The sequence below is a fragment of the Bos indicus genome, chromosome 23 (genome assembly GCF_029378745.1).
Source record: "Bos indicus isolate NIAB-ARS_2022 breed Sahiwal x Tharparkar chromosome 23, NIAB-ARS_B.indTharparkar_mat_pri_1.0, whole genome shotgun sequence".
Lineage (NCBI taxonomy): Eukaryota > Metazoa > Chordata > Mammalia > Artiodactyla > Bovidae > Bos > Bos indicus.
The window spans coordinates 16,477,830-16,499,361 of NC_091782.1; the positions used below are offsets into that span (position 1 = coordinate 16,477,830).

Below are 21,532 nucleotides of genomic sequence, written 5' to 3' on the forward strand. Positions count from 1 at the left end.
ACTAAAGTCACTGCCTGGGCTATTTCCAGAACTCTAAGCTTAGTCAATGGCAATATAGTTATTTCTGGAGGCTCCCAGTGGATGTGATGTTGCATTAGGCATCATTATAGGCAAATCAGCATGCACTCCCTTTGGGTAACAGTTCACAGTGTCTTCCCCATTGGCAGTACTTATCCCCCTCACCCCATCTCAGGACCCTCCTTCCCTGAACCCAAGTCCCCCCAGTCAGGCTGGCCTGGGTCCCTTTCGACACAAGCCTTGTCCCGCTTAAACCTCTGAGAGAGCTCCCCTTTGAAAACTCACCCACCCTAGGTCCCTTCCGCAATCTCCCCAGGCGAGCTGGGTTGGGGAGAAAGAAGAGAAAACGGTTAGGGAGAAGAGAAAGAGAATGTGAAGACCTGTGTAAGCCGGTGCAGGGGGCAGGGGTGCAGGCCAAGCCATCCCCACCTGCCAGCTTCCTGTCTCTGACTTCTGATAAATAGGGGACACCGATGGCCAGATTTTCCATTCCCCCCCATCCCCTCACCCGCCGTCACTCAATTAAAAAAAGACAGAGCGAGAGAAGCTGGGGGAGGGGCCTCTGGCTATAAAGCCTGCGGGCCAGGGGCTGAGCGCACTCGCCTGGCCTGCCCCATCCTTTTCCCATCACCCCAGGCAGATTTAGCTGCTGACAGCTGCTTGGGACTCTGCCGCCAGGCCTTGGCCCAGACCCGCCGCCTCTCCCCTCTTTCTCATTGACTCCAGAGCCTCAGCCCCTCCATGGCTCAGAAAGAAGAGGCCGCGGCGGCCGCGGAGCCCGCCTCCCAGAATGGCGAGGAGGTGGAGAACCTAGAGGACCCCGAAAAGCTGAAGGAGCTGATTGAGCTGCCGCCCTTTGAGATCGTCACCGGGTGAGAGCTGGGCCTGGGCTGGGCTCCTGCTCCCTGGCACGAAGCAGGCGGGACAGGCTGGGGGGCCTAGGATGGTAATAGTAGGGGTCAGGGTCACCACAGCCTTGAGAGCCCACTGGTGTGCACCACGCGGGAAGCAGAAGCAACACGCTCTGGGCTTCTCAGAGTGACACCTCCGATCAGCGGAGGTAAAACTCGGGAATCGAGGACCCTGAGAAGGAAACCAGCCCTGGGGCTTCCTGGTGTTGAGGCGTCACCTTCCTCTCTGGGTAAAAGCAGTTTAGTCCCGGCGAATTTGGTGAGATCATGGGATACCGCCAGCACGTTTCAATACGGTCCCAGAGAACCTCCTCCTTCAACTTCTGTCCCTGCTTCTGAGTGGGCCTCTCCTCTGCCCATATGTCTCTCTCTCTTTCTTTACAGCTTCTCCCTGAAGTAGAAGAGCCTAAGGCAGGAAAGACAGATCCATCCTTTCCCAAGCTAGAGTGAGAAGCAGTCTGTTTTTCTTGCTGCATCATCTCTGAATCTCCCCAGGGGCTGAGATTCGCATCCACCCCCAGGGAAAAAGAGAGGTTACAGGCCAGGCAACACAGGCCAGGCCGGAGCTTCTGGGCAGGGGAGGTGTTCCTTCGCCCTCCACCACAGCCTGGAGGGAGCAGGACCTAGAGCAGAGAATGCTGAGGCTCCAAAGAGGGTCCCCCTGCCTTGTCTAGATGATGCCACCTCCAGGAATGAAACAAGGCAGTCAGCCTCCTCTTCTCTCCCTGTCCTTTTGGCAGAAGATTCTGCTAAATTCCTGAACAAAGACTAAGAAGGGAATTTGTTGTTGTTGTTGTTGTTGTTTAGTCATTAAGTCATGTCCGAGTCTTTGCGACCCCATGGACTGTAGCCCACCAGGCTCCTCTGTTCATGGGATTCTCCCGGCAAGAATACTGGAGTGGGTTGCCATTTCCTCCTCCAGGGGATCGTCCTGACCCAGGGACTGAGTATGTGGGGGCATAAGGATTCTTTCATGGGAGTCTCCAGCAATGCCCACAGGCAGAGGAGGGGTCACAGGAAGAGAAATTCCAGGAAGAATGGAGGCATGATGCCTTCAAGGGCAGAAGGAACCCTGGAGGTGATTGGGACTTGCTGTTTGAAGCTGGGCTAGTGTTTTTCCAGTCCTGGCCTGGCTGCAGTTTTTTCATTTGGAACCTTAGGAAGTTGTGCTACTTGATTCCCAAGTCCCCTTCCGGCTGAGACATTTTCCGGTTTCTAAGAGAACCTGAGGGAAATGTATCCTAGTTCCTGAGGCAAGGCTTCAGGGAAGAGCCCCTGAACTTGCTCTTGTCCGTGGCCAACCGAGTAATGTCACCCTCATCCCAGGATTAAAGGAGCCACAGGGCACAGATTAATATAGACACAGGGAGAGCTTAGGGGCCGCCAGGCCAGGAGAGTCCTCCATTCCAGTGGCTTTTTATGGAAAGAGATCCTTTTTCTAACAGCTAAGTATGCTGGCCCATGCTGGCCTTGGTCTGTCTCTCTCACACACACAGAGGCACACCCACTCTGTGCTGTGCTGTAATCTCCCCGGCACAGGGGCAGGGGCAGTTCAGAAGAGAATTAGAGTATGTTTGCTGAGTTGAACATGCTTTGGGAGCTCAGGGTAGTGGGTTTTGAGAGATTAAATCCTCTGATGTCACGGACAAGCGTCCGGGGGTTTATGATGCCAGCACACCCGAGCTCATTCCAGCCTCACTGTGAGGCTGAGAGGAGCTGTATCACCATCACACTACAGCTGGAGAGAGTCAGGGAGGCCCAGGCACGCTCCGAGACCACAGAACTGTAAGAGGCACGCTTTCTGACTCCAGCCTAGCGTCCTTCTCACTGGTCTCCCGAACAGAGCTCCCACCTGTCTCCATCCTCCAGGTGGTGAGGTGCAAAGGCTTCCTGAGCCAAGGCTCCCTAGTGAGGCACAGGAGGCCACTTTCTGGACACTCTGAGAGCAGTTCAGGAGGGAGGTGGAGCCCTTCATATTTCCCGGACACAAGGAACAGCTGTGATGATCTGTCTCCTGGGCCCCTGCGGGTAAACAGACAACTTAAAATAGCCCTGAGGTGCGGCTGTGTCTGTGAGGGGACAGGCCGAGGGAAAGCTCTCCTCTCCTCCGCTCTCCAGGTGTCCTGGCATCAAAGGGCCAGCAGAGCCCAGCCTCCCCGGGGGAGGGTCTCATCACACTGCTCTTTAGAACAGGGCCCCAGACTAGAACAGCAGACGGCTTTTGAGCAAACAGTCTGAGAGCAGGGGCACTACCAGGTACGAATAAGGAGAAATGTGCCCACTTGTCATGATTCTGGTGGGAATAGGGCACTTGGGATAGAAAGCAGGGAATTCCCAGGTGGCCCAGGGGTTAGGGCTGGGCACTTTCCCTCCCGAGGGCCCAGGTTTAATCCATGGTCAGGGAACTAAGATCCTACAGGCTGCGTGACTCGGTCAGAAAAAAAAGAAAGAAAGCAGACTTAAGAACATTAAAAATGATGTGATAGAAAATGCTAGCAAAAGGCCTATAGCAGCAGTGGTGTGCCCAGGCCTGTTCATGCCTCAGCTGAGAGCCCGTTGGACTCATCTCTTACCACATCTGTGTCCACTGACTTCCTGTTGGTTTCTTGAAATCTCCACAGTGGGTGTGTATACGGGAAAGCAGCAAATGTTAGAAATCAGGGCTTTACAAAAAAAAAAAAAAAAACACTGAGAGAGAGAACCCTCTGAACAGGAATGGAAGGGCAGAGGAGGGATGTGCTTAAAAGGGGAAGAACTGAGGCCCAGAGAAGGCACCATCCTTCAGTACCAGGTTTAATTTTCAAAAGTCGACCATTGTCCAAAGAGAGGTGAGATTACTCAGTCTGTCTTTTGGATAAGGAAACCAAACTTCAGAGGGAGAGATAATTTGCCCAAAGCTAGTAGGTGAAGTCAGGCTTCCCAGGTGGCACTAGTGGTAAAGAACCTGCCTGCCAATGCAGGAGATGCAAGAGACTTGAGTTCGATCCCTGGGTTGGGAAGATCCCCTGGAGGAGGGCATGGCAACCCACTCCAGTATTCTTGCCTGGAGAATTCATGGACAGAGGAGCCTGGTGGGCTACAGTCCATGGGATTGTAAAGAGTCGGACACAACTGAATGGCTGTCACCTCATAGCTGATTAACAATGTTGTGAGTTTCAGGTGGACAGCAAAGGGACTCAGCCATACATACACATGTATCCATGGTCCCTCAACCCCCCTCCCATCCAGGCTGCCACATAACACTGAGCAGAGTTCCCTGTGCTATACTGTAGGTCCTTGTTGATTATCCATTTTAAATATAGCAGTGTGTACACATCGACCCCAAACTCCCTAACCATCAGGGAGAGCTTCTTGAGGGGAGAAGTTCCAGATATATTAGTAATATATATACAAAGATCCAACAGCACTAGGCTCACAAGAGAATTCCTCTGGTTCTCTTTTGCTTCTGAACTCAGCTTGCTTGAGGGAAGCTCTGGGGCACCTGAATGGGTCGGTTCCCCATCCCTCCATCTCAGCTGCAGCTCTGCCTGGCAGCACCCCTTGCTGTGTGTTTGTCTTTATCTCTAGTTATGTTCTGTATGATTTTACATGAAGCTGAACCTGCTATCAAAGGGGTTATTCTGGAACAGAGATAAATGGCACAGGCAGTGAGTCTCCTTTCAACCACTTCTTTAGCCATCAGTCGTTTACTCCACCCACGTGAGGAGAGAGAGGAGAAGCAGGGTTCAGAGAAGGGCTGGGCCAGGAGTCGGGGGCCTTCAATGCCACTATTAATGCTGTGACTGCTCGCCCCTCACCTGGACTCCTGAGCAGACTGCAAAGGCTTGTTTCATAAAGGACAGAAGATGGTCACGGACTCTGGTCTCCTCTGAGGGTCAAGGGAAGGTGGAAGCCTATGTGCAGGATGGCATTCCTCTGAGAAACAGGACGGACCCAAGAAAAAGGGCGGGCCCAGGGCTTGCGGAATCCCGTCCAGAACTGCCAGTCAGGAGCCAGCAGCCCATCAAACACCTTCTTAGCTCCAGGAAGTCTGGCTGTTAGAACTCTGTTTCCCCACATTCCTCCTTCTGACGATGCCTGCTCTGTAGCATCCACTTCGAAAAGTGGTCTGAGAAAGGGGAAAGGAAACTCAGATTGGCAATTCTGCCTCTTTCAAGTAGGTCATGAAAAGGTCTAGTGAGCAAAGTGGAAATGAGTCATCACTTAATTACTTGTGAGTAGGTTTACTGCTCCATGGATTATTTGGGGGGCAAATGTCTAATCTCAGAGGAGCTTCCACTGCCCTCCAAGTTGCTTGCCTTCACTGTCTAGATTTAGGAAATGCAAATGTTTTTTAATGTAAAAGTGAGGGGGAAAAAAATAATATATATATATATTACATTGAGTCACATATCTTCTCCATCAAGCAGTTGTCCCTCTTTTTCTAGATATAAGGATTCTTGGTTTCCAGCCTAGAGAACTGCAATGTCCAGAAACCCAAGTCTAAGGAGATGAAGTGTGAATAGTCTTGTTTGCAGAAAGTATGAGGAAATGGTTCCTAAGGAGGTGCTGAAGTTGGCAGGAGGGAGTAGGAGTTATGCTGTTAGTTTCTGTGCTTGAAGAAGGGACTGGGCCCAGGTGAAGAAATCTATTATCAGCATCTGTCTCCTGGCCACCACTCCAACATACACTCACACACACACACACTCAAACACACATACAGACTCACACTTCAGCAGGAAAATATCTGCTGGGATTGATAGCAAAGAAGTATATGTAAATATGGTACTGGAGCATGTCATGCTACTAGGAAATAAAAGATGTGTGTGATTATCTACAAAGTCACTGTCACTATTTCTGTCTTTCCACTAGTGGGTATAAGGTTATTTAGTCACTCTGTCATGTCCGACTCTTTTGCGACCTCATGGACTGTAGCCCGCCAAGCTCCTCTGTCCATCGGATTTCACAAGCAAGAACACTGGAATGGGTTGCCATTTCCTTCTCCAGGGGATCTTCCTGACCCAGGGATCGAACCCATGTCTCCTGCTTTGGCAGATGGATTCTTTACTATTGAGCCACCAGGGAAGCCTAGTGGGCATAATAGTGTTGACTTACTTTGTGATTCTATAACATAACCCAAGATGACCACGTTGGCTAGCTCTCTGGAGAAATTTCAGACCACTTCTGCTCTCCTGGTGGCCCTCCAGGACCTGGCTGTTGCAGTCTGAAAAGCCCAAAGAACCTCATTCAACCTGTATGCTCCTTCTAGAAAAACCAAGAATTCCACTGAGAAGCCAAGCAGGCTCAGTCTCTGAACAAATCCCAAGAAAGACTGGGAGCCGAGATCTTCCATGACTTTCCTTTGCCCCTTAAATGCACTTCCCTTTCTGAGGTACTGGGTCCAGAAAGCCCTGCTGAGTGACAGGGCAGACCATGAGGCTGCTGGCCCCAGGAGCTGGAAACCGATATTTATGGAGAGGTGAATGTTCTTCCTCTCCATTGGCCTTCCCATTTCTCTGGGTCCTTTCCTCTTGCCTAAAGAAGAGGAGGACAGACTGAGAGAAGCATCAATTGTAGACCATCCAGCCAACATGCAACCTCACACTGGGCCACACATGTCTTCTTGACTGGGCTGTACTTGGCAAAGTTGGAGCAATACTTTTCAGTTTCTGAAAGGAAACCTAAGGGACCACATAGGAAGCTACTGCTGAAGCCCCCAAGCCAACCAAGCAGCTATGAATCCTTCCAAAACCTTTACCTGTGAATCCATCCTACAGGTGGCTCTGGATTGGACTTGGGGATGGTTAGGAAGGGTGGGGGTGGGGTTGGGGGTGGTCTGGCACTGATTAGAGAGGGGGAAAAAAAACGTTTCAGCAAGAAAGGTAGGCTCCGTGCTTCTCAGGAGGAAAAAAAGCCACTCTAGGAAGTGAAAGGATCATTTAGCAACTTGCTAAGTTGAGGAGTGGCCTTCTGGGGTGAGTTTACCGGGGAAGAGCTCAGTGTAAGTGACTTCCCAGCAGGGACTGAAAGAGGAGAGGGGAATCATCAGGCCATCCTTTCTCCCCAAATGTTAAGTAAATAATAAACACATTCAACCAGGGACAGAGGGACTTAAGAGAGCTAAAGATAGTACCCGAAGGAATCCCGGGGCTGGGGCCCCAAACACATCCATCTCCACAGTGGAAACTTAACCTGACAGCAAGGCACATGGAAACCTGGGTGGGGAAAATTTGGTGATGGGGGAGGGGACAGCTGCAGGGAAACAGCTCACATTTACTCAGCTCTTTGGCACCTGCTACTTATCACTAAGAAGCCAAGGCCCTGGGATACCAGGGATCCCCCTGCAGCCCAGGGAGTTGGGTGACCTCTCTGGGGGGAGGGAAGGAGTGTAGGGAAGAAAGAGCAGAGCTACTAGTTGGGGATCCTCTGGGGCAACCACAGAGATCACATTTTTAAAAGGTTTTTGTTTTATTTTTGTCTGCACTGGGTCTTCATCAATGCATGTGGGCTTTCTCTAGTTGCAGCAAGCAGGGCTTCTCATTTCGGAGGCTTCTCTTGTTGTGGAGCACAGGCTCTAGGGAGCAGGGCACAATAGTCACATCATGAGGGCTTAGCTGCTCCTCAGCATGTGGAATCTTCCTGGAGCAGGGATCGAACCCATGTCCTCTGCATTGGAAGGCTGATTCTTAACTGGTAGACCACCAGGAAATCTGAGATTACATTTTTTAAAAGAAAACATTCAGCCTCTCCAGCTGGTACTCATCCCCTCCTCTCCTTCTGACCTTTTCAGTCTCTCTTCTTACAGCCTCTTCATTCTCCTTGGCCTTCAGTTCAGTTCAGTTCAGTTCAGTCACTCAGTCGTGTCCGACTCTGCGACCCCATGAATCACAGCATGCCAGGCCTCCCTGTCCATCACCAACTCCCAGAATTTACCCAAACTCATGTCCATCGAGTTGGTGATGCCATCCAGCCATCTCATCCTCTGTCATCCCCTTCTTCTCCTGCCCCCAATCCCTCCCAGGATCAGGGTCTTTTCCAATGAGTCAACTCTTCGCATGAGGTGGACAAAGTATTGGAGTTTCAGCTTTAGTATCAGTCCTTCCAAAGAACACCCAGGACTGATCTCCTTTAGGATAGACTGGTTGGATCTCCTTGCAGTCCAAGGGACTCTCAAGAGTCTTCTCCAGCACCACAGTTGAAAGGCATCAATTCTTTGGTGCTCAGCTTTCTTCACAGTCCAACTCTCACATCCATACATGACCACTGGAAAAACCATAGCCTTGACTAGACAGACCTTTGTTGGCAAAGTAATGTCTCTGCTTTTGAATATGCTATCTAGGTTGGTCATAACTTTCCTTCCAAGGAGTAAGCGTCTTTTAATTTCATGGCTGAAATCACCATCTGGCTTTCAAACCTGCACAAATCTTCCCTATTTTAGAAAAATATGCATATACAAACAAGACAATCTTCAATTCTGATGCTTGCTTCTTTAGCTTCTCTCCTTTTTTTCTTACTTTATTATTACCAAACTTTTTGAAACACCTGGCCTTTTTCTGCTGCTTTCATTTGCTAATCATCCACCTCCCCTGGAAGCCACTGGACATATTCCTCACCAAGTCTGGTGCCCTAAGTCATCAAGTGGGCTTCCCAAATTTCAGACTTTTCCCCAGCTTCACTCTCTCTCCCTAAAGTCACCCCTGTAACTCTTCCATGGACCTGTTTCCTTATACTTTTCTTTCCTCAGGAACCTGTAACAATGGTCTATTGACTTCCGAGTCAAGGCTAAACTTTCAAGAAACTTCACCATGGGTCCTTACTCCACCTCGTCATTTTCAGCAGTCTTCTACTGTTCTCAGCTGTCTTATTTACACCTTTTCTTCCCAGCTAGAATCTAGCTGGTAGATTATAAGCATCTAAAGGACAGAGGCTAAGTCTTTTATGGTTTTGAAATGTGTCAATACTACACAAGTTAATTCATATCCAAGTACCCTGAGATAGCCTAGCCTCAAAAATAAACCTTCTTGGACACTTACATGACAACCATTCTTTCACCTGAGGGAAAAGATGACATGAGAAAGTCCTTGGGAAAGCCTGGGACCGCACATTTTAGGCCACCCCTTACCTGAGATGCAATATCCCTGAGTGACAAGGAGAGATTATGAAAGCATGAAATACTCTGCACAATCTTTGCCTTGCTCTGTCATGAGAATTTTTACATGCTTGCTCCTTTGTAATACTATTTGGACACTGCTTTTCAAACCTGGCTACTTATTTGAATCATCTGGAGCATTTTTTTTCAATACTGATGCCCAGGCCTCCTCCACATGTTCTCATTTATTGGTGTGAGGCACCAGCATGGCATTTGTAGCTCCTCCAGTGGATTCTAATGTACAGTCAGGTTAGAGAGTCACTGATTTAGAACTCTGAACATATGCCGTGTGTTGGGAGTGAAGGTGTGTTTGAAGATCTGTGCTAGTGTGGTGTCCAGGATGCACACCTCACTCCACATTCTCTCTTCTCCTTTAGATACACCATTTGAATTCTTTCATGCCTTTGTCACCACCATTAGCATATAGGCAAGGCCCGTTTCAGTGGGGAGAATGAACCTGTCCCCGGGGGGATTGATCTTGGAAAGCCACCTACTCCAGGCGAGTCCTAGAACAAGAACTCATTACCCACTCTCTTTCCCTGTGCCTTTGTCTCCTTGACCCATAGGGAGCGACTGCCTGCCCACTACTTTAAGTTTCAGTTCCGGAATGTGGAGTACAGCTCCGGCAGGAACAAGACCTTCCTCTGCTATGTGGTGGAAGCGCAGAGCAAGGGAGGCCAAGTGCAGGCCTCTCGGGGGTACCTGGAGGATGAGCACGCCACTAACCACGCGGAGGAAGCCTTCTTCAACAGCATCATGCCGACCTTCGACCCCGCCCTGCGCTACATGGTCACCTGGTACGTGTCCTCCAGTCCCTGCGCGGCCTGCGCGGACCGCATCGTCAAGACCCTCAATAAGACCAAGAACCTGCGCCTGCTCATCCTGGTGGGGCGGCTGTTCATGTGGGAAGAGCCTGAGATACAGGCCGCTCTCAGGAAGCTGAAGGAAGCCGGCTGCAGACTTCGCATCATGAAGCCCCAGGACTTCGAGTACATCTGGCAGAATTTCGTGGAGCAAGAAGAGGGTGAATCCAAGGCCTTTGAGCCCTGGGAGGACATTCAGGAGAACTTCCTGTACTATGAGGAGAAGTTGGCGGACATCCTGAAGTAGGCAGCTAGGTTCAGCCTCACGTGAGTCTGTTCACTGTCAACTTGGGTAGGTCAGGTGGAATGAGTGGTCTCTTTGATTTTCCTTTGAAAGGATTTCATTTTTTTGGTTTTTTTTTCTGGTTGGTGATAACATTCTTAGATCCTTCCTTTTCTCTTTCCTCTAAATTCCTCTTCCTAAATCCTTTCTCTCCTACCCTTTTATATCAAACTGACTTTCTCCATAACTTAGAGTGCTCAAGGGTGATAGAAATCCAAAAGCTTTTATTAGACTCAGTAACTTTCTAAGATGAGGATGGTACAAGAACCTGCACGTGTGTGTGTGCGCACGCGCACACACGCATGCTCAATCGCCTGGTCATGTCCACATCTTTGCGGCCCCATGGGCTGTAGCCTGTCAGGCTCCTCTGTGCATGGAATTTTCAGGTAAGAATACTGGAGCTGATTGCAATTTCCTACTCCAGGGGATCTTTCCAACACAAGGATCGAACCCTCGACGACTCTTGCATCTCCTGCATTTAGCAGGTGGATTCTTTACTACTTCACCAGCTGGGACGCCCACAAGGACCTGTTACTGAACAGCAAAGATATTTCAGTCCTCTGACAAGTCCCCATGTCCACCTGTCCAAACCTATAAACTCTAGACACCTTCTAGACACTCTGCCCCCACCCCATTTGCAATCTTACCATTCTATTTTTCCTTTAATGCTGGTTTTTCATTCCTACAGGGGCATTTTTTCCCCTCATTTTTGGTACTTTTGAATGTCCTTGAATGAATTTGTATTGAACTCTTTGTGAGGAGAAGGGAGGCAGAGAAACTCATGTTTTCAAACAAATGGTTCTGCTTCGAGGGAGACCAGGAATTGCTGTGTGAACATACAATGCAAGAACACTTCTCTTATGTTGAGAAGACCTCAGCAGAACTTGCAGAAAAACGATGAATTCAGGAATGGAGATAATAAAGCAGCAAGTTCTGCTATAAAGGAATGTTTAAAGGGTTAAAAAGATGTGTGCAAATTAGGCAACAGCTCAGAAGTAGCCTCCTAACAGGTATCAAGACGGGATAGAACTGGAAGTAAAGATTAGCTACTTAAGCAAATAATTAGGACACAATTAAGGCCAATTCGACCTCTTGCTGAGGGTAAATTAGACTCTTTGAGAGAAACAGGCCAATTGCCCTCAGGAAAAGAGGGTACAGGATCTCCTACTGTCTCCTTTTGAATTTGGTCTGATCTAGTTTGCTCCCACCGAAGTGCTATGTATGACTAAGTCCCTTTACAAGACCTGAGTTACTGATCAAAAATTTCCCTTACCAGAGAATAAAGGGTCTTCACACCCTCTTATCCAGCTTTAATTCTGGACACCTCACAGATTAATAAAACATGAAAGCAGCATGCTTCCATGAAGGTAGTGCCTCTCAGTCTTAATACAGAGATGTTGCTTCATGGACATGTTCTGGAAACATCAATGTTCCAGAGCCTGATGTTGGCAGGTCTGTGCACACAGGGTGTTGGACCATTCTCCAGCTGAGCATTCGCCAATCCATGAAGTCACAGTTCTCAGCCATTTCTTACAAAAAAAAGCAGGACCCATTCACTGAATTCAGTGAGACCAAGGTCAGACAGTGCCATGTGATACCTTGCTCACCTAAAATAAGACACCACTCAAGAGCGGTGGATAGTAATAATACAAAGATTTCTAAAGGTGACCTCTGAAAATACAAAAATTCCTTGAAGATTTTATTAGTGTAGGGACTAGCACTCATAAACCCTACATAAATTGTGTAGAATGACAACTGACAGCCTAATTTTAACTCTAGTATACTTTCTTCCTAAAGATCTTGTAGTCACAGGCCACTTTTTCCAGCTGCCAAACTAGCAAGACCTGAGATGAGTTTGTCTTACCTATTAAGTCAAATAATAGCTAAATCTGCTATAAAAATTAAGCATTTCAAGGATTAAAAAGCTTTTAATTTTGGATAATTGAGAGTTGCCTCTTATGCTGATCTAAATCAACATAAACAGATAAATCAGTTTGAGAGAAAAATCCACTTCTAAGTCAAATTATTTTTTAATAAAATATTACTGGACATGTTCCACATTCTAAGCCTCCTTCCATTAGTGTACATAATTGTATTATCTGGACCCATTAACATGCTTCCCTGTACTGTTTGAGTTGCTCATATTCCTGAAGGGAGAGGTTAAAATGTACCAAGTTTAAAAAAAAAAAAAAACACTGGCATGAAATCAAGTTGTCATCTAAAAGCCCCAAAGAACTTTGCTTAATTAAAATACTCTCAAGAAACGAGCATTTGTTAAAGAAAATGTGTCTGATATGTCTTCTTCCATCTTTTGAAAAAATGACAGAATAGGATTTAACCATATAGTTAAAGCAAGATAACATAGTTAAGCTTCCCAGGTGGCTCAGTGGTAAAGAAACCACCCACCAAGCAGGAGATATGGGTTCAATCCCTGGGTCAGGAAGATCCCCTGGAGAAGGAAATGGCAATCCACTCCAGGATTCTTGCCTGGGAAATCCCATGGACAGAGCAGCCTGGCTGGCTAGTCCATGGAGTTGCAAAGAGTCAGACACGACTTGATGACTAAACAGCAGCAGCTGCAACATAGCTGAAGCAGATCTCTTCTGGGGCTTTCTCTGTGTGAACCACACCAAAATATAAATGAAACAAATCCAATCCTGAGTAAAACAGAAATCACAGGTGACTATGGAGAAATTCAGGCATTCATTGAGGAAGGAACAAAGAAACCCTAACTCAAAAAGAACACTCTTCGTCGTTTGGGGCCAGCAGGGCTCTCAGTAACATTGCTTTGTTTCCTCACAAAGGTCTGCCTGCTGCCACCGAGAGACAGCAATGACACATGTGGTCATCTGGAACATGCCCGACTTCCTAATACCGCTTGGAGCTGGACAACATTTGACACCAACCAATCACACTGCCGAAGGCCCTCTGAGGACTCAAAATACACTTACGCTGTAAATCCCTTAAGCTGTACCTCTCTCTCTAAGGCTGCTCTTGGGAAACAAGAAAGTGAGTTGTGAAGAGAGAAGTGGCACCAGGCTCCATGGGACTGAAGGTCCATATTATTCCCCTAGTTGGGCTTAGGGCAGAGAGCCTCAGACCCAAAGTCTGAACAGATCTTTGAAACATGTCTAGAAATGCATCTCATGTTAAGTTGGGATTTTTTTTTTTTTAAACAGCAACATTAATAAAAGAGGTGGCATGGTCTTTCTGTGACCAGGTTTTTTAAGGAACTAGAACATTCAGAAATTATAGACGGTGAGCAAATTCCAGAAACAGGGATGTCCCAGGTTATGAACCAAGCCACGTTTTATAAAGTGGAAGAAAGGCTTAAACCAGAACTTGCCAGGGCTACACAGAATGTACCAACTCCCATGCAGACTTCACACATTTGTCTTGACCTTCAGAAAATACTGTCTCAAGATTACTTCTAAATGAGTGGCTTTTCTCTCCTCTGAAAACAAGGAGTATGGCAGAGGATGAAACAAAAGGCACAGGAAACCTGTTCCTAAGGAATATAAACATCCCAATTGCCAATCCATAAGCAATTAGCTCCTTGATTAAAGAGGAAAGGGCGAGAAGTAGGATTTAAATGTTTGGATACACATAATGTAGGGATAGTCTGTGCGTCATACTTGATGGCGAGGGCAGGATGGTGTCTGAAGTCTCATTTCTTGTCTGAGTCCTATGTAAAAGCAAAATTTCACATGTGAATTTCTGGGTGTTTGCCAAACTCTAACTAGGTTTCCAGGAATAATGTGTCCATTCTGATTATCAGGTCATACCTCCTTTCCCCAGGCTTCAAGTGTGATAAGTCATTGGAATCTGACCCCAAGACTATCTGCAAATGACAGGGCACTTTATCACATCCCTGCGGAATTCCACTTACAGCCAGACCTTCACAAGACTAGGTTTTGTTAAGAGAAATGTGAACGAGGCTCATACTCCATGAAACAAATTAACCCTAATCCTAGAAAACCAATGTTTCGACCCAGTGATAACATTTATTTGCAGAGTTAAGCAAAATACTTTAATTCTAAGTTTCCTCTTACCACCCCACTCTCCTTTTTTGTACATTTTCTTCCCTTTCAACCTCACTGTGTGTCTGTGGACAGAAACAAAGCTTCAAGAAAAACCTTAGTCTAAAAGTTTGACAGTGAACTTGCTCCCAGCACTGCCCCTACCCCAACAACATAGAGAACTTATCTGTTACACAGAGATACAGAAGAAGTCAAATACTTTTTGAAACTGCTGCCTCATATCAGGCTGCCACGCAATAACAACACAAGTCTAAAGTACAAAGATTACATTTAACCAGTGCTCTCCTGGTGTTTCAACAAGCCCCTTCTAAAATCCGGTTCTTTTACAATTGGGAAAGCATCAAGTCCTCTGACAGACCAAGAATTCATTCTATGAAGAAAATCAATAGGCCTGTCTGATCTCAATACCACAGTAAGAGAACAGAGGGTGGAAATAGTCTCCTTGTTTCCCCACACCTCTGATACTGCAAGTGAAGTCACTCAGTCGTGTCCGACTCTTTGCAACCCCGTGGACTGTAGCCCACCAGGCTCCTCCGTCCAAGGGATTCTCCAGGCAAGAATACTGGAGTGGGTTGCCATTTCCTTCTCCAAGGGATGTTCCCGACCCAGAGATCGAACCCAGGTCTCCCACATTGCAGGCAGACGCTTTAACCTCTGAGCCACCAGGGAAGCCTGATACTGAACCACTGGCTAAAATCCATGAGCCTTATTCTTCCACCATGGAAATCAAGAGTGGACATAGTGCTGCTCTGAACTTAGAAGGGAACAAATTTTCTCTTTTCCATCCTAGCTGGACACACGTCAGAATCCTCTGGAGCTCAAAAACACAAAACCGGCCATTCTCCCTCACCTCTACCTACCAAATTAGAATTCCTGTTTAAGAGGGAGTGGACCTTTATTTTAAAGTGATGTGTATGGATTTTGTTGATAACTGTAGATTGAGTCATTCATTAGTTCACACTAAGAACTTTGCCAGGTATTTCACGTATGTTATTCTGTTTTATGACTGAATTCAGACAGGTTTAGTCACAGAAACTATATGGTGGACAGGAGAGAAAGAGTTCAGCACAAGGAGATTCTAAAAGCCTGCCTTTCCAGTGTTCTTGCACATTCTGATGTCTTCTCACCTTGCCACTCTTCCTACTGGGCCCTCTTTCAGATTAAGTTACACGTGAATCCTCCATTAGCCAAGCACAGAACAACACAGACATGTGCAAAGAACCTCACTGGAGCTCCACCCCCGCTCAAAAAAAGATATTTATTTTTCCATTTTTGTCACCACAAATTCCTTGTAAACATAAAACTTTGGTAATTTAAACAAAAACCAAACCCATGATTCTCTCCTAGGATCAATTTGATGCCATAAGGATAATACTAAGTAAGTGCACAAATGACACAAGATGCAAAATTAACTGAAAACGGTCATCCTTCCAGAAATTTCTCTTAAAACAGCAGGGAAAAGCAATGCTGCCACCTAGTGGCAACCCAAACCAATCACATGGCATCCCCAGCAAAATGGGTCCTAGGCCCAACATTTGGTCCCTCCCCTTACCTTCCTGAAAAAGAAAAATTCCTAGCAACAAGAAACCCCTCCTCCAGAGTCCCATTCAATCCTGAGAATACAGCAACCCAGGTCTGGCCTGTAACACAGACTACTTCACAAGAAACGGTCCTCTGACCATTTTAAGGTCAGTTTGCTCAGTCCTGTGGCCCAGGTGATGCAGAAGGTAGACACATCCAAAATGCTCTTCTGTTCAGAGTGTGTACACAGTAATTCTGATGTCTGTTGCCTCAAAGACCTCCTCAATTATTGCGGATACATTTTCCCATTGCAGACGATCAAGACCACATCCGATCCTGAAAAAGACAAAATATCTCCACTGGTTGTGATTGAGGAAAAGGCTCCTTCCCTCTTTCCCTAGGCTGCATCCACCCAAAGCCAAAGATAGCATCTGGTCTCACACCTATAGGCAACTATGGTGGGAGTTTAGAAGTTAACGCCTATTGTGAGTCACCTAAGGCTGTTTCCTAGACGGCCCTAACATCCAATAGCTGTCACTTCTCTTTTGCCAAATAAAGTACCAATTCCCAGTTACTTCAGGGTACATTTAGAAATACGTGTAACTCTGCCGTGAGACAGAAGAACTCACTGTTTCTACTAGTGAAAACTAGCCGTGGGTGGATGGGAAAAGGTTGGTATTTTTAAACTGTGTTAGTCACTCAGTCGTGTTTGACCCTTTGTGACCCCATGGACTATAACCTGCCAGGCTCCTCTGTCCATGGGGATTCTCCAGGTAACAATATTGGAGTGGGTTGCCATGCCCTTCTCCAGAGGATCTTCCTGACCTAGGGATCGAGCCTGGGTCTCCCACACTGCAGGCAGATTCTTTGCCAACTGAGCCACCAGGAAAGCCCATTTTAAAAATACACTTATAATAACGGAATGTTAAGGAAGATAACTGGGAAATGCCAAGCTGATTGTAATTCCAATCTTCCTGACACCCTGGTGAGAAACCTCAATCTGCCCACAAAACTACTACCTGGCAGCTTTCTTCCAAGATGTTACTTTACTGATCCTCAATATCCACAGGGAAAAAATAAAGGCTTAAAATTGATAATTTTATATTAATGCGTTAAGTACCTGAAAAAACTGTGATTTAAAAAAAAAAAGTTTCTGGTACATAAGTCGTGAATATATTACAGACCAGTGTAAGATGAGGGATCAAGTAGCCACATTTCTAACTCAGAGCTTGGAATAAACCTGCATGCATGGTCAGTACTGACTCAGAACTAGTCTGTCAGGAAGAGAAGGAATCCCAAGCCTATTCCTGAAAAAGAAACAAAGAGGATACTGAACCCCCAACATCAGTCCCTTAAGTTCCCAATATCTAGGGTATAAGACGTTACATCAGCAACAGACCCTTTGGCTACTATCCATGCTGAACATAAATAAGCATGCAGTTTACAAAGCAGTGATAACCTACAACTTTGTTCACACAGAATGAGCAGGTTTGGGACACCTGAAGTGGCTCAGAGAGAAATCACAATTGCTCAGTCCTGATTCTTGAGCTGTACTAGAGGATGCCTAGAATTCAACAAATAGTGGTGAACAACAGTTCCTCCCTACTAGGCGGGCTGAGGAAGACCTGTGTTTTAATCATCCTGATTCATTCAGCCCAAGCTAAAAGATGGGCATGCCTTGAGCGAAGATCTGACAACTGGTTTACTGATGATTTTTAAATGTTTTGAAATTTGTCCACCTTTAAGACTACATTGGGTTAAGATAAGCTTTTAAGTCATTTCTCTTTGGGTAAGACAGTAAACCCCACCAATCAAGTCTTCATTTAGGGCCTTGGATTTCCTTGCCTTGGCATGGAAAGGTCGGTGACTCCATTCTTCAGACAATGGGACTTCATAGCCTCTAAACTCTTCCGTAAGTTTTCATAAGTTGGCTTGTGTGAAGCCCTTTTCTTTGTAATCTGAGTACGAAGAACAAATTCAAATTTCCATTAGACCAAAATGAGGGGCAAAAAACATCATCATGTTCTCCCAACATCACGATAATTAAAATAAATATACTTTTATAGACTAGTCTAGATAACAAATGTCATACAGTCTCTTCCAGTTATGGGAGCCCCTCAGGAATCCACTGAAGAGAGCCAGAGACCCAGACACTGCCTGTTCTCCTAAGAAACCCAGATTAGCAGGTGTGCCTATTGTCTATTGTTTTTAAGCAAGGTAGGTGAAAGTTCTTGTGCCACTTCCAAGAGATAAGCTATGTATCTGTAACAAGGAAGAACCCATAGCACCTAAAAATTTCCTGTTAGGCTTATTTATTTACAAACAGTGCTTGCTTTTTATTTCCCTATAAAAGCACAGAAACTGGTAGCATTCCAAACAAGACTGAAAGTCACAGTAGCCTTAAGGACAGCATCCCCACTTTGTGTGCTACCCAAATCAAGCTTGTAGTGAGTTGGCTCTAAGTCATCCAGCAGCATCACCAAGAAGCTGCACTCCTTCACAGGTCAAAGACCACTGGGACAATGGAAGAAATCCACATGGAGGAAGCAAGCAGGAGAGGAGCAGAATATTACCTGGCACTGCATTTGGTAAGGAAGGATGAGAGAAAAACTCTTTTGAGCAATCGTCTCTTGGGACTTTATTGTCTGTATTTCACTACAACAATGAAGGAATTAAAGCAAGGGAAGTATCCCTAACTTTCGCACATCATGTAACAGGTCTTTGGTAAATATCCAACTTTTTCCCACGGAGTTGGGATGCAGCCTCATGTTTCTAACCCAGTGCACCAAATAGCCACCACCTCTGGATCTGAGTCGGCATGAGGTCAGCTTTTGACATTTTTGGTTGTCTATAAAGAAACACTGTGATCAACATAAATGCAGCAAAGCCCATCTGTTTGCTAATACTTAAAACTTACTGAGAATTGGCCCCATCTTACCAGGTAATATATATATCGCCCATCTCTCTTCAGAACAGCCACTTCTCCAGACTTTTTCTCTAAGAAAAACAGTTATTTAATAGTAAAAAAAACAAATACCAAAACAGTGATCTTCATTCTTAGATTTTTAAAAGATCTTTATAGATCTGAGTCTACTTCATAACTGGAATTAATTTTCAACTCTGAAGAAACCTTTGATCCTTATCAGCCTTCTTAAATACCATATTCCTTAACTTCCAGTTTTCCTACTGTTTTAGGAAATCATGTTTTCAATCATGTTTTCCTCACATTCCACCTTCAATCCTGCTACATTTTCAAATATCCTTTCTTGTTCTCTTAAAAAATGTTAATGTCTACTGCCTTGAAATGTTTTACAATGTACAGCATTTTTCACTTGCCAAATGTGTATTTAATAATTATATTTTTACATACAAACAGCTAATGTGTTAAGCATTATGGGGGAACATAGATGTATTAACATTAAAAACTAAATTATTTAACAGTTTCCAGTCAGGAGAACTGTGTAGTGTTTTGAAACAAATACAATACAAAGCAGTAAGAAGTTGCTTTCTTTATGCTGGGAGTGGAATCACCAGTGGCGACTGATTCAGTAAGCCTGGACTGTGGTCTAAACAACTGTTTTCAGAAGCTCCACCTCTGATTCTGGTACACATTTCTGCTTTACAATCACTGGGAGCAAGCAACGGGAAGTGTTTGTAAGGAAAAGTTTTAAACTCTTTGAAGCATAAGCACAGTATGGGCTAACAGGGAAGCCTGAATGCCAGGCTAAAAGCTGTGGACTTTGCTAAGCATGCCAGAGTTATTAAAGGCTTCAGACAAATGGAGTCATATTATTAAGAAACATTTATGAAAGAGGGAGAAGAAATTTAAAACTTTTACAAGAACTCAGGTTTGGTGGGCCAACCCAAACTAGAGATCATCTCTGTAGCAGAAAAAACTTAATCTGCAGAGTTAAAAGGGCTCGGTAGTTAGGAACCCCATCTGTGCATATATATCCTGTTTAAATTATTAAGCTTAAAAGGAGCATCAAAAGATGGTCTAATCAAGGCACGTGAGTTCAGCTGCTTTCAAAACTCACGTTGATTCAACAGTTCCTGCACTCCTCCAAATTTCTTCTTGAAGAGGACAGCTATCCCAGCGCCCATTCGACAGTCCTCACTGATACAATGCACTAAAGAGTCTGTTTGGGGACATGCAAATAGGTCTCCTTTCACGTAAGTAATCTAAAATGTGCAAAGAGAAAGAAAACTTCTGTTACATATAGAAATATACTAAGCTACTTTTTTTCCTTTACTGTGCCCACCACCACCACTACCTCTCCCCCCCCATCCCTCCTTCATTTAGAAGACAAATTTTCAGAACTTAATGAGTTATCTAAAACGAATTAAAGCATGTACAAAGTAATGAGTGGGCTCTGCCTAAGATTGTATCAGCCTTTCTAAAATAAATCAACAGGAGAGAAAAAAAGACAATGCAATTACTAGTTTAATTAAAAAGTGTCTGTGCTTTGACCTCAATCATTCTTAATTTCAGTTCACCAATAAGTTAATAGTTGTTACGCACTCGGCTTCCTTCTGAATCTTCATTAGGGCTGCCAGCCATGATACTGGGTCGCTATTTCCAGAACTTAAGTGTTTCTTCAGCTATAAAAAGAGAGTAAAAATGCTTAGGCAGCCCAAATATATTACATTCACACTGCCCTGACCACCCACGTACTAACTTTTCCCCCCCACCGTTTATTACTGAGTGTGACTTCTCTAGAAAGGAACGCAAAAATCCTCGGGGCAAGGAGAGGAATAATGCCTGGGTTCGGAGGCGGCCGTGACCCGATTGCATTTCGCGCTTCCCAGGAGCGGAAGAAAGGCAGTCCTAGGACCCGCCTCCTCCTTTCCCCGAGCCCGCGCCGAGCAAGGCTGATTTAGGACAGTCTTTTCTCTGAAAGATGCAAGAGTACTTCCCCATTGGGTCTGGCCCAGGGACAAAAAGGTGGGACTTGGCCACAGTCAAGTCGCCAACTAGAGAGTGTACCGGTCAGGCGGAGTGTACTGCCAAGGCGCGGGCAGGGGTGACAGGAAGGCGGCCCCTTAAGGAAGGCTCACCCACATCTTTTTTGGGGGGTTGGGGGGACTAGGGGAAGAAGTAGAGAGGCCTCCCATTCTCTGTCTCCTACCCTAGGGGTGATCAGCCAGGGCGTAGGGCCTGTCCCGGGATCCCGTGGGAGGAAGCGAGGAGGCTCGCTCAAAGACCCAACGTACCCCCGTTACCCTTCACCTGGAAAGGAGTTGGCCGTTACGAGGTCCCGCCCCGCGGGGAAGGGCTCTGGTAGGTGGGTAACAGCGGACGAGCCCACGATACGAAGCCAATCCCACCACAGCCTTTAATTGCGCGTACCTAAGATGGCCGCCCACCATCCGGGAGCCGGGCGGAAACGAGCCCCTCTAGCTAGCTAGCCGAACCTGCACTCTTTGGTGATGGCCGCTGAACTTCCGGCGGTGAAGTCCGACCGCCGCCGCCGCCCGGGCATGCGTAACGAGACAGCCGAATGCAAGTTGGGTAGAGCGGCGCCTGCGCATTAAGTCCCAAGGGGTGTGTCTTCAGGGGCCGCAAAGAAGAGGGAGGGCAGTTGGCAAAGGAGTTACTTAGCGCCTGCGTGGTGCTAATGTTCAGGGCGGCGTTTGAGTGGAAGGGTCTGGCGCGCCTGGAAGGCGCCTGCGTATTCCTTTGGCCGGATGGGAGCCAATCAGGAAAGTGGGCGTGGCTAAGGCACACGCCTGCGCAGTGCTGCTTCTGCGGTGGTGGGGCGTCCCCA

General features: G+C 46.3%; 2 protein-coding genes across 8 annotated transcripts; one reads left to right on the forward strand and one right to left on the reverse strand.

Annotated features, from left to right (window-relative positions):
* The first annotated feature begins 605 nt into the window (after positions 1–605).
* On the forward strand, positions 606–13,410 carry APOBEC2 (apolipoprotein B mRNA editing enzyme catalytic subunit 2). The gene is made up of 3 exons (XM_019985693.2): positions 606–890; positions 9,624–10,187; positions 13,008–13,410. Exons 1-2 carry the CDS (start codon positions 760–762, stop codon positions 10,165–10,167), a joined length of 675 nt encoding a protein of 224 aa, XP_019841252.1. The 5' UTR covers positions 606–759; the 3' UTR covers positions 10,168–10,187; positions 13,008–13,410.
* Positions 13,411–15,482: 2,072 nt separating this feature from the next.
* Positions 15,483–21,380, reverse strand: OARD1 (O-acyl-ADP-ribose deacylase 1). 7 transcript variants are annotated; one of them, XM_019985700.2, is made up of 6 exons: positions 21,180–21,380; positions 20,287–20,366; positions 19,802–19,946; positions 18,703–18,761; positions 17,610–17,722; positions 15,483–16,100 (listed from the first exon to the last, which is right to left on the reverse strand). In XM_019985700.2, the coding sequence occupies exons 2-6, from the start codon at positions 20,323–20,325 to the stop codon at positions 15,998–16,000; spliced, it is 459 nt and encodes a 152-aa protein (XP_019841259.1). In that variant the 5' UTR covers positions 20,326–20,366; positions 21,180–21,380; the 3' UTR covers positions 15,483–15,997. The 7 variants fall into 7 exon arrangements, with proteins under 7 accessions (XP_019841259.1, XP_019841254.1, XP_019841253.1 ...); XM_019985695.2 differs by having other exon boundaries at positions 21,115–21,380; XM_019985694.2 differs by lacking the exon at positions 21,180–21,380 and adding an exon at positions 20,995–21,133.
* Between the last annotated feature and the right edge of the window lie 152 nt (positions 21,381–21,532).